The following is a 19,940-nucleotide window of genomic DNA, read 5'->3' as shown; positions in this document are numbered from 1 at the left end:
TATCTGTTTTCCATTTAAACTCTGACAATCCTTGTACAATTTCTCCTATATTTATATCACTGTACAGGGCTTTTTTTTTGTAGAAAAAGCCCAGCATATGAAGCTGCCTTATACTGAATCAGACCCTGGGTCCATCAAAGTCAGTATTGTCTTCTCAGACCTGCAGCGGCTCTCCAGGGTCTCAAGCTGAGGTTTTTCACACCTATTTGCCAGGACCCTTTTTTGGAGATGCCAGGGATTGAACCTGGGACCTTCTGCTTCCCAAGCAGATGCTCTACCACTGAGCCACTGTCCCTCCCCTGGCTGTCTGAACAGCCGGGTGCACAATGCACCCACCCCACATGCACAGGAGCAGTCTGAATGCACATCTTGCATGAACCTATTTGCATATTAGGCCACTCCCCTGAACGCCAAGCAAGCTGGAGATGTGTTCCTGCTCAAAAAAAGCCCTGCCTCTGTAAAAACATTGAAAACATTTCACATCTGAGAATGCTAACTTTTTTAAAAAATTCAGGCTTAGTTAAGCACTTAGGAATTGCACGTCATGTATACACAGAAACACACCCTATTTTAAATAAAAAAAGGTTACTCACATCTTTATTTTCCAAAATTTCCTGCTTGGGTTCCGGTTCAACTTCGATTAGTTCAGATTCTTCTCCTAAAGCACCAAATTCGGTCCCACTCACTGGAAGCGGCTCCAAACTCTATAAGACACATACATATTCCAAAATTGTATCAGTGAAATTACTTGGTTATTGATCAGACAGCCCTTTGTTAATGAACATATGAAGCTGCCTTATACTGAATCAGACCCTTGGTCCATCAAAGTCAGTATTGTCTACTCAGACTGGCAGCGGCTCTCCAGGGTCTCAAGCTGAGGTTTTTCACACCTGTTTGCCTGGACTCTTTTTGGTTGGAGATGCCGGGGGCTGAACCTGGGACCGTCTGCATCCCAAGCAGATGCTCTACCACTGAGCCACCATCCCTCCCCAAACATATGAACATATGAAGCTGCCTTCTACTGAATCAGACTCTCGGTCCATCAAAGTCAGTATTGTCTTCTCAGACTGGCAGCGGCTCTCCAGGGTCTCCAGCTGAGGTTTTTCACACCTAATTGCCTGGAACCTTTTTAGTTGGAGATGCCGGGGATTGAACCTGGGACCTTCTGCTTACCAAGCAGAGGCTCTACCACTGAGGCACTATCCCTCCCCAAACATATGAACATATGAAGCTGCCTTATACTGAATCAGACCTTTGTGAATCAGTGAGGTGGATGAGGCTAAGAGTGTGTGTCCAGACCAAGTTCATTCAGCGCATTTGCTTTGTAGACTGGGGATTGTAAACCTAGGCTTCCCAGATAAGTAGACTGATCCTGGCCACTATAAATGGCTATCTCTCTATTCTTGCACTTTCTCATAGGAGTTGCAGTTATTCTTCTGGGAAGATTATAGTTTTGTAGACAAACACATAGCCCTCACTCTGTGTCATGATGCCCCCACACATTCTTGACCAGCACACAAAATAATTTATATACAAAAGCTCACAATACCCAGCCATTTCTCCGGGTCCTAGGCTCAAAGCATTGACCATGAGATTTCTATAGTGAATGTCAATAAATCAAGTTTGCAGCTTACAGACTTACAGACCTGAAGAACACCTGAAAAGCATACTCAAGATTGCTACAGCACACTGTCTCCAGATTTTGATGCAATAATTCAGAGCAAGAGGTGTCAGTTATCAGAGACTGTTAAATAAACAAAATATTGCAAGAGTGCTAATCTTTTAAGTAAATTTTATTTTAAGTTTTTTTTAAAAAAAATCTTTGTGTTTGTCTGTGTCCTTTATAAAGTTTACATCTCAGCTACCTGGCATTATGTTTTATAACACAAATGGCTCGGCCCAACAAGGACTCATTTATGCCAGATAATAAGTTAAGAACATAAGAGAAGCCATGTTGGATCAGGCCAACGGCCCATCCAGTCCAACACTCTGTGTCACATAAGAACATAAGAGAAGCCATGTTGGATCAGGCCACTGGCCCATCCAGTCCAACACTCTGTGCCACATAAGAACATAAGAGAAGCCATGTTGGATCAGGCCTAAGAGCATAAGAGAAGCCCTGTTGGATCAGGGCAATGGCCCATCCAGTCCAACACTCTGTGTCACATAAGAACATAAGAGAAGCCATGTTGGATCAGGCCAACGGCCCATCCAGTCCAACACTCTGTATCACACAGTGGCCAAAATTTTTATATATATATCTACACACACACACATATATATACATACTCTGGCTAATAGCCACTGATGGACCTCTGCTCCATATTTTTATCTAACCCCCTCTTGAAGCTGGCTATGCCTGTAGCCGCCACCTGTGGCAGTGAGTTCCACATGTTACTCACCCTTTGGGTGAAGAAGCACCTCCTTTTATCATGTTTGACACCCCTGCCTTAAACGGTCAAGGCTGACGTGCTGAATATTTTGCTTTCTCTCGGAGGGGGCGGGGGCGCTTTTCATTACCTTTTTTTTAAAAACCTCAAGTCATAAGTTCTACTGCAACTTTTTTAAAAAAACAAAAAAAACCCCTAAGCCTAAGCTTTCCATTTTTTTTATGGCTACATCTCCATTACTTTTTAAAGCAATGATCAGTGCACAGCTTGGATTCCGGGCCCAGCATCCCACCGCCTTCTGTTCTGTCTAGGGTTGCCAATCCCCAGGTGGGGGCAGGGGATCCCCCGGTTTGGAGACCGTCCCCCCACTTCAGGGTCGTCAGAAACCGGGGGGAGAGGAGGGAAATGTCTTCTGGGAACTCTGTTATTCCCTATGGAGATTTATTCCCATAGAAAATCATGGAGAATTGATCTGCGGATATCTGGGGCTCTGGGGGGGCTGTTTTTTGGGGTAGAGGCACCAAATTTTCCGCACAGTATCTAGTGCCTCTCCCCAAAATACCCCCCAGGTTTCAAAACGATTGGACCAGGGGGTCCAATTCTATGAGCCCCCAAAGAAGGTGCCCTTATCCTTCATTATTTCCTATGGAAGGAAGGCATTGAAAAGGTGTGCCGTCCCTTTAAATGTGATGGCCAGAACTCCCTTTGGAGTTCAATTATGTTTTCACACCCTTGCTCTTGGCTCCGCCCCAATGCCTCCTGGCTCCACCCCTAAAGTCTCCTGGCTCCGCCCCCAAAGTCTTGAATGGGACTTGGCAACCCTAGAGCCACAAAAGAATGAAAGGCATTAAAAAGGTGTGCAGGCCTTTTAAATCTGATGGCCAGAGCCCCAAAAGAATGAAAGGCATTAAAAAGGTGTGCAGTCCCTTTAAAAGTGATGGCCAGAACTCCCTTTGGAGCTCAATCATGCTTGTCACAGCCTTGATCTTGGCTCCACCCCCAAAGTCTCCTAGCACCACCCCCAAAGTCCCCAGATATTTCTTGAATGGGACTTGGCAACCCTAGAGTCCCAAAAGAATGAAAGGCATTAAAAAGGTGTGCAGTCCCTTTAAAAGTGATGGCCAGAACTCCCTTTGGAGCTCAATCATGCTTGTCACAGCCTTGCTCTTGGCTCCGCCCCATGTCTCCTGGCTCCACCCCCAAAGTCTCCTGGCTCCACCCCCAAAGTCCCCAGATATTTCTTGAATGGGACCTGGGAACCCTAGTTCTGTCCTGCCTCAGGCCTTGTCCCCACCCCACCCCCCATCTCCCTACTGCTGCTGCCTGCCTGAAGGCAGCAATTCTGCACGCACTCGCCCTCCCCACTGCCATGCACGGGCTGGCAGCCGAACTCCGCCATCCTCTCGAGACGGAAGGGCGTTCAGGGCAAAGAGCCTACTCCGCATGCGCCGCGGGGCTTCCCCTCACCAAGCGGGACCCGGGCAGCATGAAGCCGCGAGCGGCCTGCCACTCACCCGCGCGTGCACCGTCCCCATGGCCCCGCAGCGCCCGCCTCCTTGCCCGGGTCACACGGCGGCGAAAGAGGGCTGCGCCGAGCAAGCCGCCTGCATCTCAGTCCGAAGCGGCAAGGAGAAGGGAAGCGGCAGAAGACGCAACTTCCGATTAAAAATACATATAGACAAAATCACCTTCGTCTACCCCTGGCATCTCTATGGTGGAACCGCGGGTTTGCTTCCGGAAGCGCTGAAAGCCCGGACCGGAAGTGCTAAAGACTGCGGTGGGGAAAAACAAACAAACGGCGTGATTGGCAGCCCCTTGGCGAAATGAGAAGCCTCGCGAGAGGTTGTGTGACGCGACGGTGCTGCCCATTTGACGAATGGTCCGCGTGTGGGATGGAGGGGTGGAGTGGCCAGATCCACGTTGGGACACTCCTGGAAATGTGGAGCTGCGCCGTGGGGGGAGAATGGGGACCTCTGTGGAGTACAGGGGAGGGACGGTGGCTCAGTGGCAGAGCATCTGCTTGGGAAGCAGAAGGTCCCAGGTTCGATCCCCGGCATCTCCAAAAAAGGGTCCAGTCAAATAGGTGTGAAAAACCTCAGCGGGAGACCCTGGAGAGCAGGGGAGGGACGGTGGCTCAGTGGCAGAGCATCTGCTTGGGAAGCAGGAGGTCCCAGGTTCAATCCCCGGCATCTCCAAAAAAGGGTCCAGGCAAATAGGTGTGAAAAACCTCAGCTCGAGACCCTGGAGAGCCATGAATGGGGCTGTGGCTCAGTGGAAGAGCATCTGCTTGGGAAGCAGAAGGTCCCAGGTTCGATCCCTGGCATCTCCAACTAAAAAGGGTCCAGGCAAGTAGGCGTGAAGAACCTCTGCTTGAGACCCTGGAGAGCCGCTGCCAGTCTGAGAAGACAATACTGACTTCGATGGACCAAAGGTCTGATGCAGTAGAAGGCAGCTTCATATGTTCATATGTACAGTTAGGGTTGCCAAGTCCAATTTAAGAAATATCTGGGGACTTTGGGGGTGGATGCAGGAGACTTTGGGGGTGGAGCCAGGAGACATTAGGGGTGGCGCCAAGATCAAGGCTGTGACAAGCATCATTGAACTCCAAAGGGAGTTCTGGCCATCACATTTAAAGGGACGGCACACTTTTTCAGTGCCTTCCTTCCGTAGGAAAGAATGAAGGATAGGGGCATCTTCTTTTGGGGCTCATAGAATTGAACCCCCTCGTCCAATCCTTTTGAAACTTGGGGGATATTTTGGGGAGAGGCACTAGATGCTGTACTGAAAATTTGGTGCCTCTACCTCAGAAAACAGCCCCCCACAGAGCCCCAGATACCCGCGGATCAATTCTCCATGATTTTCTATGGGAATAAATCTCCATAGGGAATAACAGAGTTCCCAGCAGACATTTCCCTCCCCTCCCCCCGCTTTCTGACGACCCTGAAGCAGGGGGAGGGCCTCCAAACCGGGGGATCCCCTGCCCCCACCTGGGGATTGGCAACCCTATGTACAGTGCCATAGAGACCACCTTCCAAAGCATTTAAACGGGGGGGGGGTCTTCAAGCCTTGCTGAGATGCAATCAGGGCTTTCTTTAGCCCAGACCAAGCAAAAATTGTTGGGCAGGAGTCAATCCCAAACTATTTCAGCTCCACGGACGTTTATGACCAAAGCTGGTGTAGCAGCAACCTTAGCTGCTGGTGGTCAGGCAGAAACAAGGCCACAGGCAAAATCAGGAAGAAACAGCCGTTTATTTAACGTGTACACGGGCCCCAGACCAGACTGATGTCTGAACACATCTGGGAGCCCCGATTGCAGGAAGGTCTACAGTTTTATAGTCACAATCATTTCCAGTAAACACCCGCCCAATTACAGGAAAGGACAACCCCACATCCTATACATCATTACAAGCGTCATATTACTAAAGGAACGAGGAGGAGACAGGGAGGGTCTTTCCATACATGGCGTTGATGTTGCTAACACTCTTGCAGCAATATCCTTCATAAAAAACACATTTGCCCCTTTGACCTGATCCCAAGATTTCCCAAGGTGTATGGCTCAATGCTTATTCCAGCAAGCTTCTAGCTCCTCTTTTCAGCAGTTGCGATGAGCCAGTGGGTCAAAGATTAACTATTTACACGTCTGATTGTGTTTCTAGCAGTCTGAGTAACAAAATCATTAAGTATGCAGATGATACAACGTTGGTAGGGCTCATCTCTGAGGATGATGAGTCTGCGTACAGGAGGGAAGTTCAACAGCTGTCCCTTTGGTGTAAAGTAAATAATCTTATTTTAAATATAAATAAGACAAAGGAAATTATAGTGGATTACAGGAAGAGTAGTTTGGACACCCAGCCGTTGTTTATTGATGGTGTTATGGTAGAACAGGTGACAGAATGGAAGTTTCTGGGAATTACCATGAAACAGGATCTAACATGGGGGTCAAATACTTTAGCTCTAGAGAAAAAGGCCCAGCAACGACTATACTACTTAAGACTCTTAAGATCACTACAACTGTCAGGGAGTCTGCTGGTTGCCTTTTATCGTAGTTCCATTGAGAGCATTTTATCTTATTGCCTCTGCGCGTGGTTTGGGAGCTGCACGGAAGCAGAGAGAAGGGTGCTCCAAAGAGTGACGAGAAGAGCACAAAAGATTTGTGGATGTTCTCTCCCCTCATTGGTGGATCTGTATAATATGGCATGTAAAAGGAAGATACAAATGATCCTAAGGGACCATACACATCTGGGCCATTTGCTTTTTGAGATCTTACCGTCAGGTAGACGATATAGAGTGTTGAAGGCTAGGACAAACAGATTTAAGGACAGTTTCTATCCAAGTGCTGTGGTTAGGTTAAATGCAGGGTTATGAAGGATTATCTGTTTTAGATGTATTTAATGGTTTAAATGGTTTTATGAATGTTTAATGGTTTTATGAATGTTTATTTAATGGTTTAAATGGTTTTAATGGTTTTATGAATGTTTATCCGTTTTAGATGTATTTAAATGGTTTTAATGGTTTAAATGGTTTAATGGTTTTAGATGTATTTAAATGGTTTATGAATATGTGTGTTTGATGTGTTGGTATGTTTGTGGAAGAGCACCTCATTTCGTTGCTCTCTTTTTGTTGAGAACAATGACAATAAATTCATCTATCTATCTATCTATCTATCTATCTATCTATCTATCTATCTATCTATCTATCTATCTATCTATCTATCTATCTATCTATCAACTTCCTCTTTTGCTGCCTTACGCTTCTCTTTCCCTACTTTCGCAATCTTGAAGGACTATTTCAGAGACACTCAGCAAGCACTTTAAAATCTCTTTGCCCTTTTGCTTTCTTGCCCTTGTGCCTAATTAATGGCCTTCAATTTACCTTATTTAATATATTTTTATTTCAGCCCTGCTTCACTGGTATTTAGGTACAGTGGTACAAGGATCTAAGGCACGGATCCTTACAGTTTTTAACTTGGGTCGCACCAAACTCCCTGTCAAATCCCACGGCCATGGACTAAAACAGAAAAATTACAGACACACTGCTTTGTGGTATAAAAATGTGGTTTAAAAAAAAATTCACCAACAAATGATGTCCATGGCCACAGACTGCCATCAGAAAAAGCATCAATCGCCTGCTTTGTGGCACCACTGTGTAAATATGTTGTTCCAAAGCACGGATCCTCATAGATCTTCAGGATTTTTATGTTTGGTCACACCCAAATTCACTATCAATTCATCGTACCCATGGCCACAGACTGCACCACAAAAATCATGAGTGTGCCCCACTTTGTGGGGCTGCCATGGCCTAAAAGCATGAATCCAGTTTGTTTTGCCAGGTACCCTTCTGGCCACTGGTGGGGGGGATGGAGGGGTAGAGTGGCCAGATCCAAGTTGGGACACTCCTGGAAATTTGGAGATGCGTCATGGGGGGAGAATAGGGACCTCTGTGGAGTACAGTGCCATAGAGACCACCTTCCAAAGCATCCATTTGCTCTGGAGGAACTGATCTGTAGTTGAGATAAACTGTAATTCTGGGGAATTGCCAGGTCCCACCTGGAAGCTGGCATCTCTGGGTACAGATCATCATGATTTTTACATGGGGTTGCCCAAAAATCACCATCAAAGTGTTCATTACATCTATGAACAGCGATTACTTCGCGAAGAATACAGATCCACTGCTTTGTGGAAATGGCATTGCACAAAAACATGGATCCATAACACAGATCCTTGTGGATTCTCATAGTTTCCTCATGAGATCACCTAAAACTCAACATAAAATCACTTTACACATCCAGATCTACAGACTACAAGACGCAGCATTTCATAGCACCACTATTGTACAAAAATCCATTAAAATGGTATACACTCTTGTTGTAAGGTACCCTGAGCCCTGCCTGCAGGGCAGCCTAATAAATCTAATAACTAAATAAATAGCTCTCCAATTGGGTGAATTGTGCCCCCGGGGCTCTTTGGGTTTAAAAAGGAGGCCAAGGGAAGGCTGAAGTTCCTCCTTGCCCTGCATTATTATACTGATTCAGACTGGGCCCCTGTATTTCTTCCGCAAAGAATTCACAGCTGCCTTCTTGCTGCAAGTCCCCGTGGCAATCTTCTTGAGTTACATGTAAGATTTTGTTTTGCTCTTAGAATTGATTACATACTTGTATCCTTTTGTAGTGCTAGAATATGGCTTTTCACCAATCATCTTAAAACAGGACTAAATGGAAGAAAAACGGAATATACCTAGAGAAAATTGTTTTGGTGTCAGGGAGGCCTCTAGCCTGTAAGACTATCAAGCAGCTAATTATGAAGATTGGTATCTGCTGGGCTAAGTGCATCTGCTCTTCACAGTGTGTGCCTACCACACTGTGTCAGAATCGCAAAAGTGCCCACAGGCTCAAAAAGACTGGGGACCCCTGGAATAACAGAATCCCAGTGTGATAACTGCCAATTATGATATAGCAGTTAGAGCAGGAGTGTCAAAATGCAGCGCAGGGGCTGAATCAGGCCCCCGGGCAACTGGTTCTTGTCTGCTTCCTTCTCCGTCTCTCTTGCTTCCTTCTGCATCTCAACTTGCTTTGCAAGGCTTGCTTAATCGCACAGGAGCTACAGAGCAAAGCCTTGATTTTCTCCATTGGTTGAGGCTCCTCTCCCTCCTGGTCCCCTGGGGAGGGCGGGAAAGAGCCAGAACTTCCTTTGGCCAGTTCTCTGGATCCCACGGGAGAAATACAAAGAAAGCACCTTCAAGACCAAAAAGTGCTAATGGGGCTGATGGGAGTTGTAGGCAAAAAACATTTGGAGAGCTACCATTGGCCACTCCTGGGGTCTAAGGTACGCCAAACATCAATTAGATTGAAGGACTGAAGAATTTTGCTCAGTTTAGTCAGGGGCGGGGGGTGGTGGTTTCCCTGAAGTTAAGGGAGAATTTGCAATAATGTATGTACTTATCCTATCACTTCAGTCAGCTAACCCACACTCAGATCCGCACAAAAACATTCACTCCTGATCAAGTATAAGACAAGTACGATGCACCACATACATACATTTCATCCGAGATCACCTAATGTGCATAGAATGTTCTTTAACCCTATTGGAGTAGATTGGAACATAAGCAAACAGTGAATGCAAAACCATCAAAAAGGACTGCCAAAATGTTTCAACGAGTCTGTTAACTGATGTCTAAGCAAAAAACTCAAAGTACATAACTAGGAATCACGTTCTGATAAACGACACATAGACGCCTTCTTAAGCAGGAGGGTCTTCCACTGGGGGGGTTGGCTTTCAGCAGTTCTTCCTCTTTGGCAGGAGACATATTCAAAGAGAGAGAGTTCAGCAAGCCCCTGCCCGAATCAATAGCTGAAGCTTTGTGCAGTACACCGTTTCGAAGCACCAAAATGTCTGACAAAGGACTCCAGCGAGAACGCACAATAGCTGCGTGCAGCTTTGTTACAAAAGGCTTCATTTTCCGCCTTTTCTCCAAGATGTCTGGGGGGAGATCCAGAAGGGCCAATTCTTTTGCCATGTAACCTTGCCTCTTTCAAGACAAGATCCCTCATTTTTGGGAAAGTAAATTGCACCAGGACGTCCCTGGGTCTTCCTCTCCGTGCAGTCGCCATTGCACCCAGCCATTGCGCCTTGGATATCATTAGCGCGCTCCCCTCCTCAAGTTTTAAAGATTTCACCAGCCACTTAGTAATAAACATAGCCAAGTCTGCGGACCCTTCCTCGCCCTCCTCAAGACCCCTACATTTCAGGTTGGAAGCCCGAATGTGATTTTCCAGAATTGCAATCCTGTCGTCAAGAAGGGCTTCAGATTTCTTTATTGACTTAACGTCCTCCTTGAGTGACAGTGCAGTTTCAGCCGTTTGAGCTTGGAGAAATGTCAACTGTGGGGTGACATGAATTCACTGCCACAGGTGGTGGCGGCCACAAGTATAGCCACCTTCAAGAGGGGTTTAGATAAAAATATGGAGCAGAGGTCCATCAGTGGCTATTAGCCACAGTGTGTGTGTATGTACAAATTTTTTGCCACTGTGTGACACAGAGTGTTGGACTGGATGGGCCGTTGGCCTGATCCAACAGGGCTTCTCTTATGTTCTTATGTGACACTAGAGCGTTGGACTGGAGGGGCCACTGGCCTGATCCAACAGGGCTTCTCTTATGTTCTTATGTGACACAGAGTGTTGGACTGGAGGGGCCTTTGGCCTGATCCAACATGGCTTCTCTTATGTTCTTATGTGACACAGAGTGTTGGACTGGAGGGGCCATTGGCCTGATCCAACAGGGCTTCTCTTATGTTCTTATGTGACACAGAGTGTTGGACTGGAGGGGCCTTTGGCCTGATCCAACAGGGCTTCTCTTATGTTCTTATGTGACACAGAGTGTTGGACTGGATGGGCCGTTGGCCTGATCCAACAGGGCTTCTCTTATGTTCTTATGTGACACAGAGTGTTGGACTGGATGGGCCGTTGGCCTGATCCAACAGGGCTTCTCTTATGTTCTTATGTGACACAGAGTGTTGGACTGGAGGGGCCACTGGCCTGATCCAACAGGGCTTCTCTTATGTTCTTATGTGACACAGAGTGTTGGACTGGATGGGCCGTTGGCCTGATCCAACAGGGCTTCTCTTATGTTCTTATGTGACACAGAGTGTTGGACTGGAGGGGCCTTTGGCCTGATCCAACATGGCTTCTCTTATGTTCTTATGATCTGCCAATTTAGCGGTTACTGATAGCTCCACCAAGAGCCCTTGCACTTTCGATCTAATTGGCTTCAGGAAGTCTTCAATAGACTCTTTAAAATATTTATGAATGTCTAATTTCAAAAGGTCTAAGTCTTTCCTGCATACAGGGGCTTCGTCATCCTCCTCACTAGGGGGAAGGTGGCGGGGGGGGGGTTGTTGCCGGTGGCCACGTTAGAAACAGAGCGGGTAGCAGGGCCACTAACCTCTGTCGAGTCGTTTGATTTAAAGAAGGCAGCAACTGAGGTTTTTTTCTTTTGGCGCTGTCTTCTTGTTTCTACGTGGTTGTCCCATGGAAGGTAATACGACTTCCTGCGGAGTCTGATGTCTTAAAGAAATGCAACTTGTGGGGGAAAGATCAGGAGCCCGATCAAAGTGCGTCCGCCATATATGAGCGACACTCCGCCCCCAACTAAGCTTTTTGAAAAGTCTCAAATAAATCCATGACTTTATTCAGCTACAAGCAAAGCGCAGACTTTAATGCTTGCAGAGTGACAGCTAAAATATACAAACTCAACACTGAAGATAACAAAACATTTTGGTGGTAACCATTTATTTCTAGAGGACATCACACAGTTTAGTTATTATCAAGTTTCAGTTTCGTATGTTCTGTCATTATTGTGCTTCTCCTAAAGTGGTTGTAGAATGAATTTAGCAACTGATTTTAGAAATAAAATCAAGAGTTTTAAGAAGAGTACATCAGACACACTACATTTCACAGTAAGTAAATATACATTTTGAGTAACACAGCACCAACAAAAATATCGCAAATGTCAATTAAACAACATCTGGAAAAACTTTTATCACCCCTTTAAAGCAGTTTTGATTATTGCACTGAAACACAAAACATTTTTTATTTAATCACAACGGAGGGTCTGCTTATCAGCTTGCCAGACCAGTTCAACCATCTACAGTACTCGGGGTTGGGGAGTGCTTACCTGTCACCAGTTCAGTGATGTAACATGATGAGAACTCTTCTGTAAGCTTTTCCAAAAACAAGAACTGAATAGAATAGAGTAACCTGATCACTTTAAGTAGTAATACTGAGAAGTGAGGTGCACTTATATAAAAGGTATCAAGCAGATCTGAGAAGTTGTGTTGCATATTGCTTAAATATTCAAGCCACTTCAGAAGTAGTTTTCTTTATGACATACACGGCTGTCACCAGATTGTCATTGGCAACTTGATGGCTTTATCCTAGAATAAATCACTTTGGCACATTTTCCTCAGTAAAGATTGAGATGAAAATGGGTTTTATACGGTGATAATTATTATTATTATTGTAAATTAAGTTGTAATGACATACAGTTCAGTTTTTCAGATGCTTTTTGCTCTTCAGGTTCTACTCTTTATGCCATATAAAGGAATTATTCTAGACATGTCAAGATGACATCTTCAATCACATTCCTACCTCAAAAGTAGCTTTGCTACACCTATACCATCTTCCCAGGAAAAGTCCTGAACTTGTGCTTTCATCTAAAATATTTTAAGTATAGCCTTAAGTTGAGTCATTAAGGATGTTTTGTTATGCAACAGCACATGTGTGCTGAAATATTAACAATTTTCATATTTCTAATGCCGGAACACCTTATTTCTAGATGAGCCTCTGGAAAAAGAAAAGCTTCACAATAGTTTGACCAAGACACTAACACTTCCCATATAGACGATACATTTACGTGTAAGACAAATTCAAACATTAAAAGCTTATAGGCTATATCCCTTTGTAAGAACAGATGTTTGTTTTACTCAAGCGCTAAGCACTATTTATAAAGGCAAGTCGAAAATGACTGTTTAAAAGTTAAATCATTTCGAAAGCTCTTTTTACCTACGAATGTTTGCCCCAATATAAAAACTCAAGCCATTATTTGGTAATTTTTCCTAGTGGGGATCTTGTTTGGTCAACATTGTTGTATTGCACTGGGACCCTATCTTCAGCTGACATTTAATCCATCAGGAAGATGGATCAGAAGCCATTTGTCACTATTTTATAATTATCTCGCCAAAAGAGATTTCCTGAGGCAATCTGTCATCCATTATAGACAGTATCTTCCAAAGACAAGTTGGTAGATGCTACAGCAATCGACGCCCTTCAAGATTTAGATTTCTCTGCCTGATATAGCAGTTCTCAAGCTAGTCTAGTCTTCTGAGGCAGTCTGGAAGCTTTGCTCAGAGAAGGAATCAAAATCCACTTCCACACCTGATTCTTGAGAGTTCATGAAAAAAGGGGGAATGGACACAAAGCTTTCGTTTGTATCAACTTCAACTTCTTTCCTAGCAGACTCATCACAGTAGGGAAGATCAAAAAACCATTCTTCGAGGTGTGCAGAAGAATGAGGCATTTTAGAACGGCAGCAAGGAGATGAGAGATCCATATTCAGTGGTGCAGTCTGGCATTTTCTAATCAGCATATGGCTTTCATTACTGTTAAAAGAAAAAAAAAATTCTTAATCAACTTTTGATTTCAGTTATATATGAACATAAATGATGAGGTATAGGTAGGGTTGCCAACTCTGGGTTGTGAAATACCTGGAGATTTTTTTTGGGGGGGGGGGGTTGAACCTGGAGAAGGTGAGGTTTGGGGAGGGAAGAGACCTCAGCAGGATATAGTGCCACAAAATCCACCCTCTAAAGCAGCCATTTTCTCCAGGGGAACTGATCTGAGTCATCCGGAGATCAACTTTAATAGTGGGAAATCTCCAAATAACACCTGATGGTTGGCAACCCTAGATGTATGCCTTCTAGAACAGATTCTACGAAAAGATGACAATTGCATTTGGTTGGTTTTTAAAAAAAGAAATTATCAGTCACTGAAAAGAGAACATAAGAACATAAGAGAAGCCATGTTAGATCAGGCCAATGGCCCATCCAGTCCAACATTCTATGTCACACAGCGGCCAAATATACACACACACACACACACACACACACACACACTGTGGCTAATAGCCACTGATGGACCTCTGCTCCATATTTATATCTAACCCCCTCTTGAAGGTGGCCATGCTTGTGGCCGCCACCACCTCCTGTGGCAGTGAATTCCACATGTTAATCACCCTTTGGGTGAAGAAGTACTTCCTTTTATCCGTTTTAACCTGTCTGCTCAGCAATTTCATCGAATGCCCACGAGTTCTTGTATTGTGAGAAAGGGAGAAAAGTACTTCTTTCTCTACTTTCTCCATCCCATGCATTATCTTGTAAACCTCTATCATGTCACCCCGCAGTCGACGTTTCTCCAAGCTAAAGAGCCCCAAGCGTTTCAACCTTTCTTCATAGGGAAAGTGTTCCAGCCCTTTAATCATCCTAGTTGCCCTTTTCTGGACTTTCTCCAATGCTAGAATATCCTTTTTGAGGTGCGGCGACCAGAACTGCACACAGTACAGTACAAAGTTGATACAGTATTTGTGTGAACCACAAAGAAAACTATTGATCAAATCACAATAGCTGTAATCAACAACAACAACAACAACAACAAAAGCCTTTATTGGCATATGTCAGATTATAAAATAGATAACACAGAAATAACAAAAACAATCATATGCAGCTGTGCACTGGACAGCCGATCCTTGATTACCAAACTCAAGAATAAAGCAACCTGTTCAGTGATTTCGGATGACAAATCATTCAGAAGACGACAAACCTTTACAGCGTCTGAGGAGGCTGTCATATTGGACAAAATTGGATCCAGAAACCTAAGGCGTACAATATCATATAGAGGCCAATCAAGGAGAACACGGGACAATGAGTCAACTTGTTTTAAATTACATACGCAAAGTCTTAATGAGAGTGGAATGTTTTTATATCTGCCATAGGTAACTGCTGACGGAATAGTATCGCCTCCGGCAAGGGTAAATGCTCTACACAATTCTGGAACATGGAGAGTTGATAAATAAGGCGGCAAGAGGCCAATAGTTAGGGAGATTCCAAAATTCAAAAGGGAGCAAGATTTATTTGCAGCACTAAATAGTTTTTTCAATTCAATATCTAAAATTCTGCATTTAATTAGATAATACGCATTTGTAAAAGAGAGCGTATAGAGAGAGTCCACAGACAAACCTAAAGCGATTATTTTCCTTTCTATGCAGGCAATCCATTTGGACAAGGAGGATTCTGACAGCATTTGATATAAATAGCTCCCACAGTTAGTGGAATAGTGGACATGTAACCAATATTTGATTGAAATAAGCCATGCTCTAGTTTCTAACATATTGAGGCCTGTTTCTAGACAAAGAGTGGCATATGAGACACAATGTGGTAAGCCCATGATTTTCCTAACAAATTTGGACTGAACTGTTTCAATATCAGGCTCAAAGGCACTAATCCAGGTTGGAATACCATACAATAACTTCAGGATTACTTTGGCCTTATAGATTTTTAAAGCCGCTGGAACAAATTGGTTGCCTCTATTTAAAAAAACAGGGAAATGGCTAATGGACTAATAGCTGCTAAGCTGACAGAAGATTTACGGTGACATGACCAGGACATATTGTAACTAAACAGGAAACCTAGGTATTTAAAATGCCTGACCTGTTCTATTTCTTTCCCGTCAGATAGCCGTCAGAAGTACTTTTCTCCCTTTCTCACAATACAAGAACTCGTGGGCATTCGATGAAATTGCTGAGCAGTCGGGTTAAAGCGGATAAAAGGAAGTCCTTCTTCACCCAAAGGGTGATTAACATGTGGAGTTCAGTGCCACAGGAGGTGGTGGCTGCCACAAGCATAGCCACCTTCAAGAGGGGTTTAGATAAAAATATGGAGCAGAGGTCCATCAGTGGCTATTAGCCACAGTGTGTGTGTATATATAAATTTTTTTGCCACTGTGTGACACAGAGTGTTGGACTGGATGGGCCATTGGCCTGATCCAACATGGCTTCTCTTATGTTCTTATGTGACACAGAGTGTTGGACTGGAGGGGCCATTGGCCTGATCCAACATGGCTTCTCTTTTGTTCTTATGTGACACAGAGTGTTGGACTGGAGGGGCCATTGGCCTGATCCAACATGGTTTCTCCTATGTTCTTATGTGACACAGAGTGTTGGACTGGAGGGGCCATTGGCCTGATCCAACATGGTTTCTCCTATGTTCTTATGTGACACAGAGTGTTGGACTGGAGGGGCCATTGGCCTGATCCAACATGGTTTCTCCTATGTTCTTATGTGACACAGAGTGTTGGACTGGAGGGGCCATTGGCCTGATCCAACAGGGCTTCTCTTATGTTCTTATGTGACACAGAGTGTTGGACTGGATGGGCCATTGGCCTGATCCAACATGGCTTCTCTTTTGTTCTTATGTGACACAGAGTGTTGGACTGGATGGGCCATTGGCCTGATCCAACATGGCTTCTCTTATGTTCTTAGCCATTTGTGGATTTTACAAGACTTAGCAAAAAAACAGTATCTTAGATTTTTTGTAGTTCAGATGCAGTTTGTTTTCTTGAAAGAAACTGAGACATCTGTTCAACAGTCATCTGAGCCCAACCCTCGTACAAGAAAGAAGTACTGTGTCATCCACGTATAACAAGATGGGCACATGAAGACAGCTCAATTTTGGGGAATGGCAGTGTATTTCTGTTAATGCTGAAGCCAAATCATTGAGGAATAGATTGAATAAAAAAGGAGTAAGTATGCGTCCTTGTTTAACTCCTTTATTGAAGGGAATTTTAGGTGTTAGTTCACCAGTAGTTGAGGTTTTGATTTGGCAAGTGGTGGAGGAATGTAGAGTTATGATTAGTTTGAGAAGTCTCTTATCAATACCCAGTTGATGCAGTTTAATCCATAATCGCTCTCTATCTACAGAATTGAATGCCCCTTTAAGGTCCAAGAAACCCATAAACTATAAAGAAAACTGTTAATCAAATGACAATAGCTATTATCACAAGTGCACTATTGTCGGGGAAAAATATTTAAAATTGCAATTAAAATTGCAATGGATTGCCTAGGAATGAAGTAATTATCTGAAGTATTCAAAAGAGTGAATCCAGATAGTCATAGAAATTTATAAAATATAAACATGGTTTTATAATGCTTGAACTTCAATCCTATGCAGAATTATACCCTTCGAAATCCACTGACGTTAACAAACTTAGGAGTAGCTCGGCTCAGAACTGCACTGTTAGATACAAAGAAGACTGAATAAGTATTTTTCATTTATTAATAGTCACTTAATGCATCGTTATTTCTGACATTATTTAATCCCAATTTCACATTAAGAATTATAGTTTGTTAAGTGGGGAAAAAGTGGGAGCAGAGTGGAAAGGAAAACCCCAGGCAGCAGAACCCTAGAAAGGTGGGTGTTAGAAATGCACAGGAAAAGGCAATGATTGTGGAACAATTCAGACAGTAACCTCAGGAGAAAGAGGGGTGTATTGGAGGAGAGCAGAAAGGAATCCCCAGGCAGTGACTATGGAACAGTGTAGGCAGCAGAACCCCAGGAAGTGGTGGGGTGGGTGACAGAGATGCAGAGGAAGGAGTGAACCTCAAGACAATAATTCTGGAACAATTCAGGCAGAAAAACCAGGTGTAAGGGGGGTGTATTGGAGGAGAGCAAAAAGGAAGCCCCAGGCAGCAATTCCGGAATAGTGCAGGGAACAGAATCCCAGAAAGTGGCAAGGTGGGTGTTAGGGATGCAGAGAAAGTCAGCAACCCAAATGCAAGTATTCAGAAGAAAATGGGGTGTATGGGAGCAGAATGGAAAGGCCACCCCAGGGAGCAGAACCCAGAAAGCGGTGGGGTGAGGTAGATGATAGAGAGGAAGGAGGAAACCCCAAGGCAGAAAGGAAGCCCCAGCAAGCAATTGCCAGGATTGCCAATGGACTTGCATGGGCTCCACTGAAATACATTACAGCACAAGAAGCGTTGCAAAGAAAATGCAGAATGGGTTTTCCATTAAGGTATCTGGGCCCAGACAGACTATTTCGGGACTGGAGTGACAGGCCCTAGAGTGGAATGACAGCCCCTGGAGGTAGCAGATGTGTTTTGGGACAGAAGTAAGAGGTCCCAGAGTGGAATGACCAGGGGCAGTACGCAGGAGTAAGTCAGGTAGGTGGCCACCTAGGTGCCACCTGGCCTATAGGGGTGCTGTCAGGCACCCCCTCCCTGCTGCTCTCATCTTCCCAGGTCTCGCAGGCCTGGGAAGGTGAGAATGGTAGGGTAGCGTGTGCTCTTCTCCAAGCTTGCCTTCCCTTGCAAGGAAAGATGGGCTTGGAAGAGAGGGCCTGCCCCGTCACTCTCGCCTTGAAAGCAAGAGCAGCTAGGCAGGGCGTTGATGCTCCTCCAAGTCTGCCTTCCCTTGCAAAGGAAGGTGGGCTTGGAGGAGAGCATGCCCCACCCTGCCGGGCAGGGCATTAGTGTGTGTGCTTCTCTGAGCCCACCGTCCCTTGCATGGGAAGGTGGATACCGAGGAGAAAATACTTCGCCATGCTGCTCTCGCTTTGAAGGCAAGAGCAGCCGGGCTGGGTGTTGGCGTGTGCGCTTCTCCAAACATGCCTTCAACAAGCTCTGAAGAGCACATAGGCTGCCGCTCCACCCTAGCCTTCCCAGGTTTGATGGGGCCGGGGCCTAGGGCACCAGTAATTCTGGCAATGGGCCTGGGAATGACAGTCCCTGGAGTTAGCAGATGTGTTCTGGGACAGGAATAACAGGTCCCAAGATGGAATGGCAGCCCCTGGGAATAGCAGACAGACAGACGTAACCTTTATTGGCATAACCAAAAAGAAATACAAGATCCAAAGGATCTTCAAAATGGGTATACCATGGGTGGCCAATGGTAGCTCTCCAAATGTTTTTTGCCTACAACTCCCATCAGCCCCAGCCAGCATGGCCAATGGCTGGGGCTGATGGGAGTTGTAGGCAAAAACACATCTGGAGAGCTACCGTTGGCCACCCCTGGGATATACAAACCACAGTAATTTGCAAGCTCAACCAGCATGGGAATACAAAGTTACAAGCAAAACTTAACTAAGAAAAGTGGAGCGAAGTATTCCCCTGCCTGACTCCATTTTTAATTTCTTTCTCATTCACTGCTAGGGCCAGAAATTCTGCAACCTGCTCAGTAACTGAGGAACATTTGTCAGCCAACAAAAACTCTATCCTACTGTTTGTCACCAAGTTGAGGGTTAAGAGGATTGATCAGACGTCGTCGGTGATGGGTAACTAACGGGCAGTCTAACAAAATGTGCCGTATAGAGTCAGGTTCTCTACCACATCTGCACTGTCTCTGTTCGTAAGGGATACCCTTATATCTGTTGCTTGTATTTGAGAGAAGTGACAGCTTATAGCACATGCTGGGAAAGTGAAACTAATGCTAGAGGCTAGATCATCTAGATGACAGTAGGTGGCTGGGTGCCAGGGATATTGCATCAGCCAGCACAGTCAGCATGACACAGCAAGTTGCTGACTGGCTGCTCAATGTATAAATGTACAGACACTTTCGTGTGTGTGGGTTAATGAAGTTGGAGAGCAGCGGAGCATATTGTCGGAGTGGAGAGTGATTGGTGTGTAAATAAATGTATATAGTGGTTTTACAACTACTGTGTGCAACCTTCATTCTTGCGTCACTAAGGATCACCCTCTTGAACTCTAAGCGCATCGACAATATCTACTAGAACCAAGGAAGATTCCACCTTTTAAACATTTCTGCCTGCTTTGGTACCCCCCCCCCCCACAAAAAACAACAACCACAATCTAGAGTTAGGAATCTTTCACCTTATGGGAGATATTCCACGTTCTCCCAGTCAGGTCACCTGGAACATAGTCCTTGTTTCCCTCCCTCCCCAGCATCAGGGTTTTTCGTGACCGGCCTTCATCTCCTCCATTCGATATTTAA

The 19,940-nt window shown here is 44.9% G+C and overlaps 2 protein-coding genes across 2 annotated transcripts in view; both read right to left on the bottom strand.

Moving 5' to 3' along the window:
• The window catches only part of SAMM50 (SAMM50 sorting and assembly machinery component), a 60,010-nt gene extending 55,943 nt beyond the window's left edge, over positions 1 to 4,067 (bottom strand). The window contains exons 1-2 of the mRNA XM_060257552.1: positions 3,905 to 4,067; positions 594 to 704 (exon numbers count right to left, since the gene is read on the bottom strand). Coding sequence (XP_060113535.1) covers positions 594 to 704; positions 3,905 to 3,925 — 132 coding nt within the window. The 5' untranslated portion in view covers positions 3,926 to 4,067. The remainder of the gene's footprint in view (positions 1 to 593; positions 705 to 3,904) is intronic.
• Positions 4,068 to 11,656: 7,589 nt separating this feature from the next.
• Positions 11,657 to 19,940, bottom strand: part of LOC132585641 (1-acylglycerol-3-phosphate O-acyltransferase Pnpla3-like) — a 37,774-nt gene continuing 29,490 nt past the window's right edge. Inside the window, exon 9 of the mRNA XM_060257491.1 lies at positions 11,657 to 13,541. Coding sequence (XP_060113474.1) covers positions 13,256 to 13,541 — 286 coding nt within the window. The 3' untranslated portion in view covers positions 11,657 to 13,255. The remainder of the gene's footprint in view (positions 13,542 to 19,940) is intronic.

Source organism: Heteronotia binoei, chromosome 17 (genome assembly GCF_032191835.1).
Source record: "Heteronotia binoei isolate CCM8104 ecotype False Entrance Well chromosome 17, APGP_CSIRO_Hbin_v1, whole genome shotgun sequence".
Lineage (NCBI taxonomy): Eukaryota > Metazoa > Chordata > Lepidosauria > Squamata > Gekkonidae > Heteronotia > Heteronotia binoei.
This window is presented reverse-complemented; position numbering and strand designations above follow the sequence as displayed.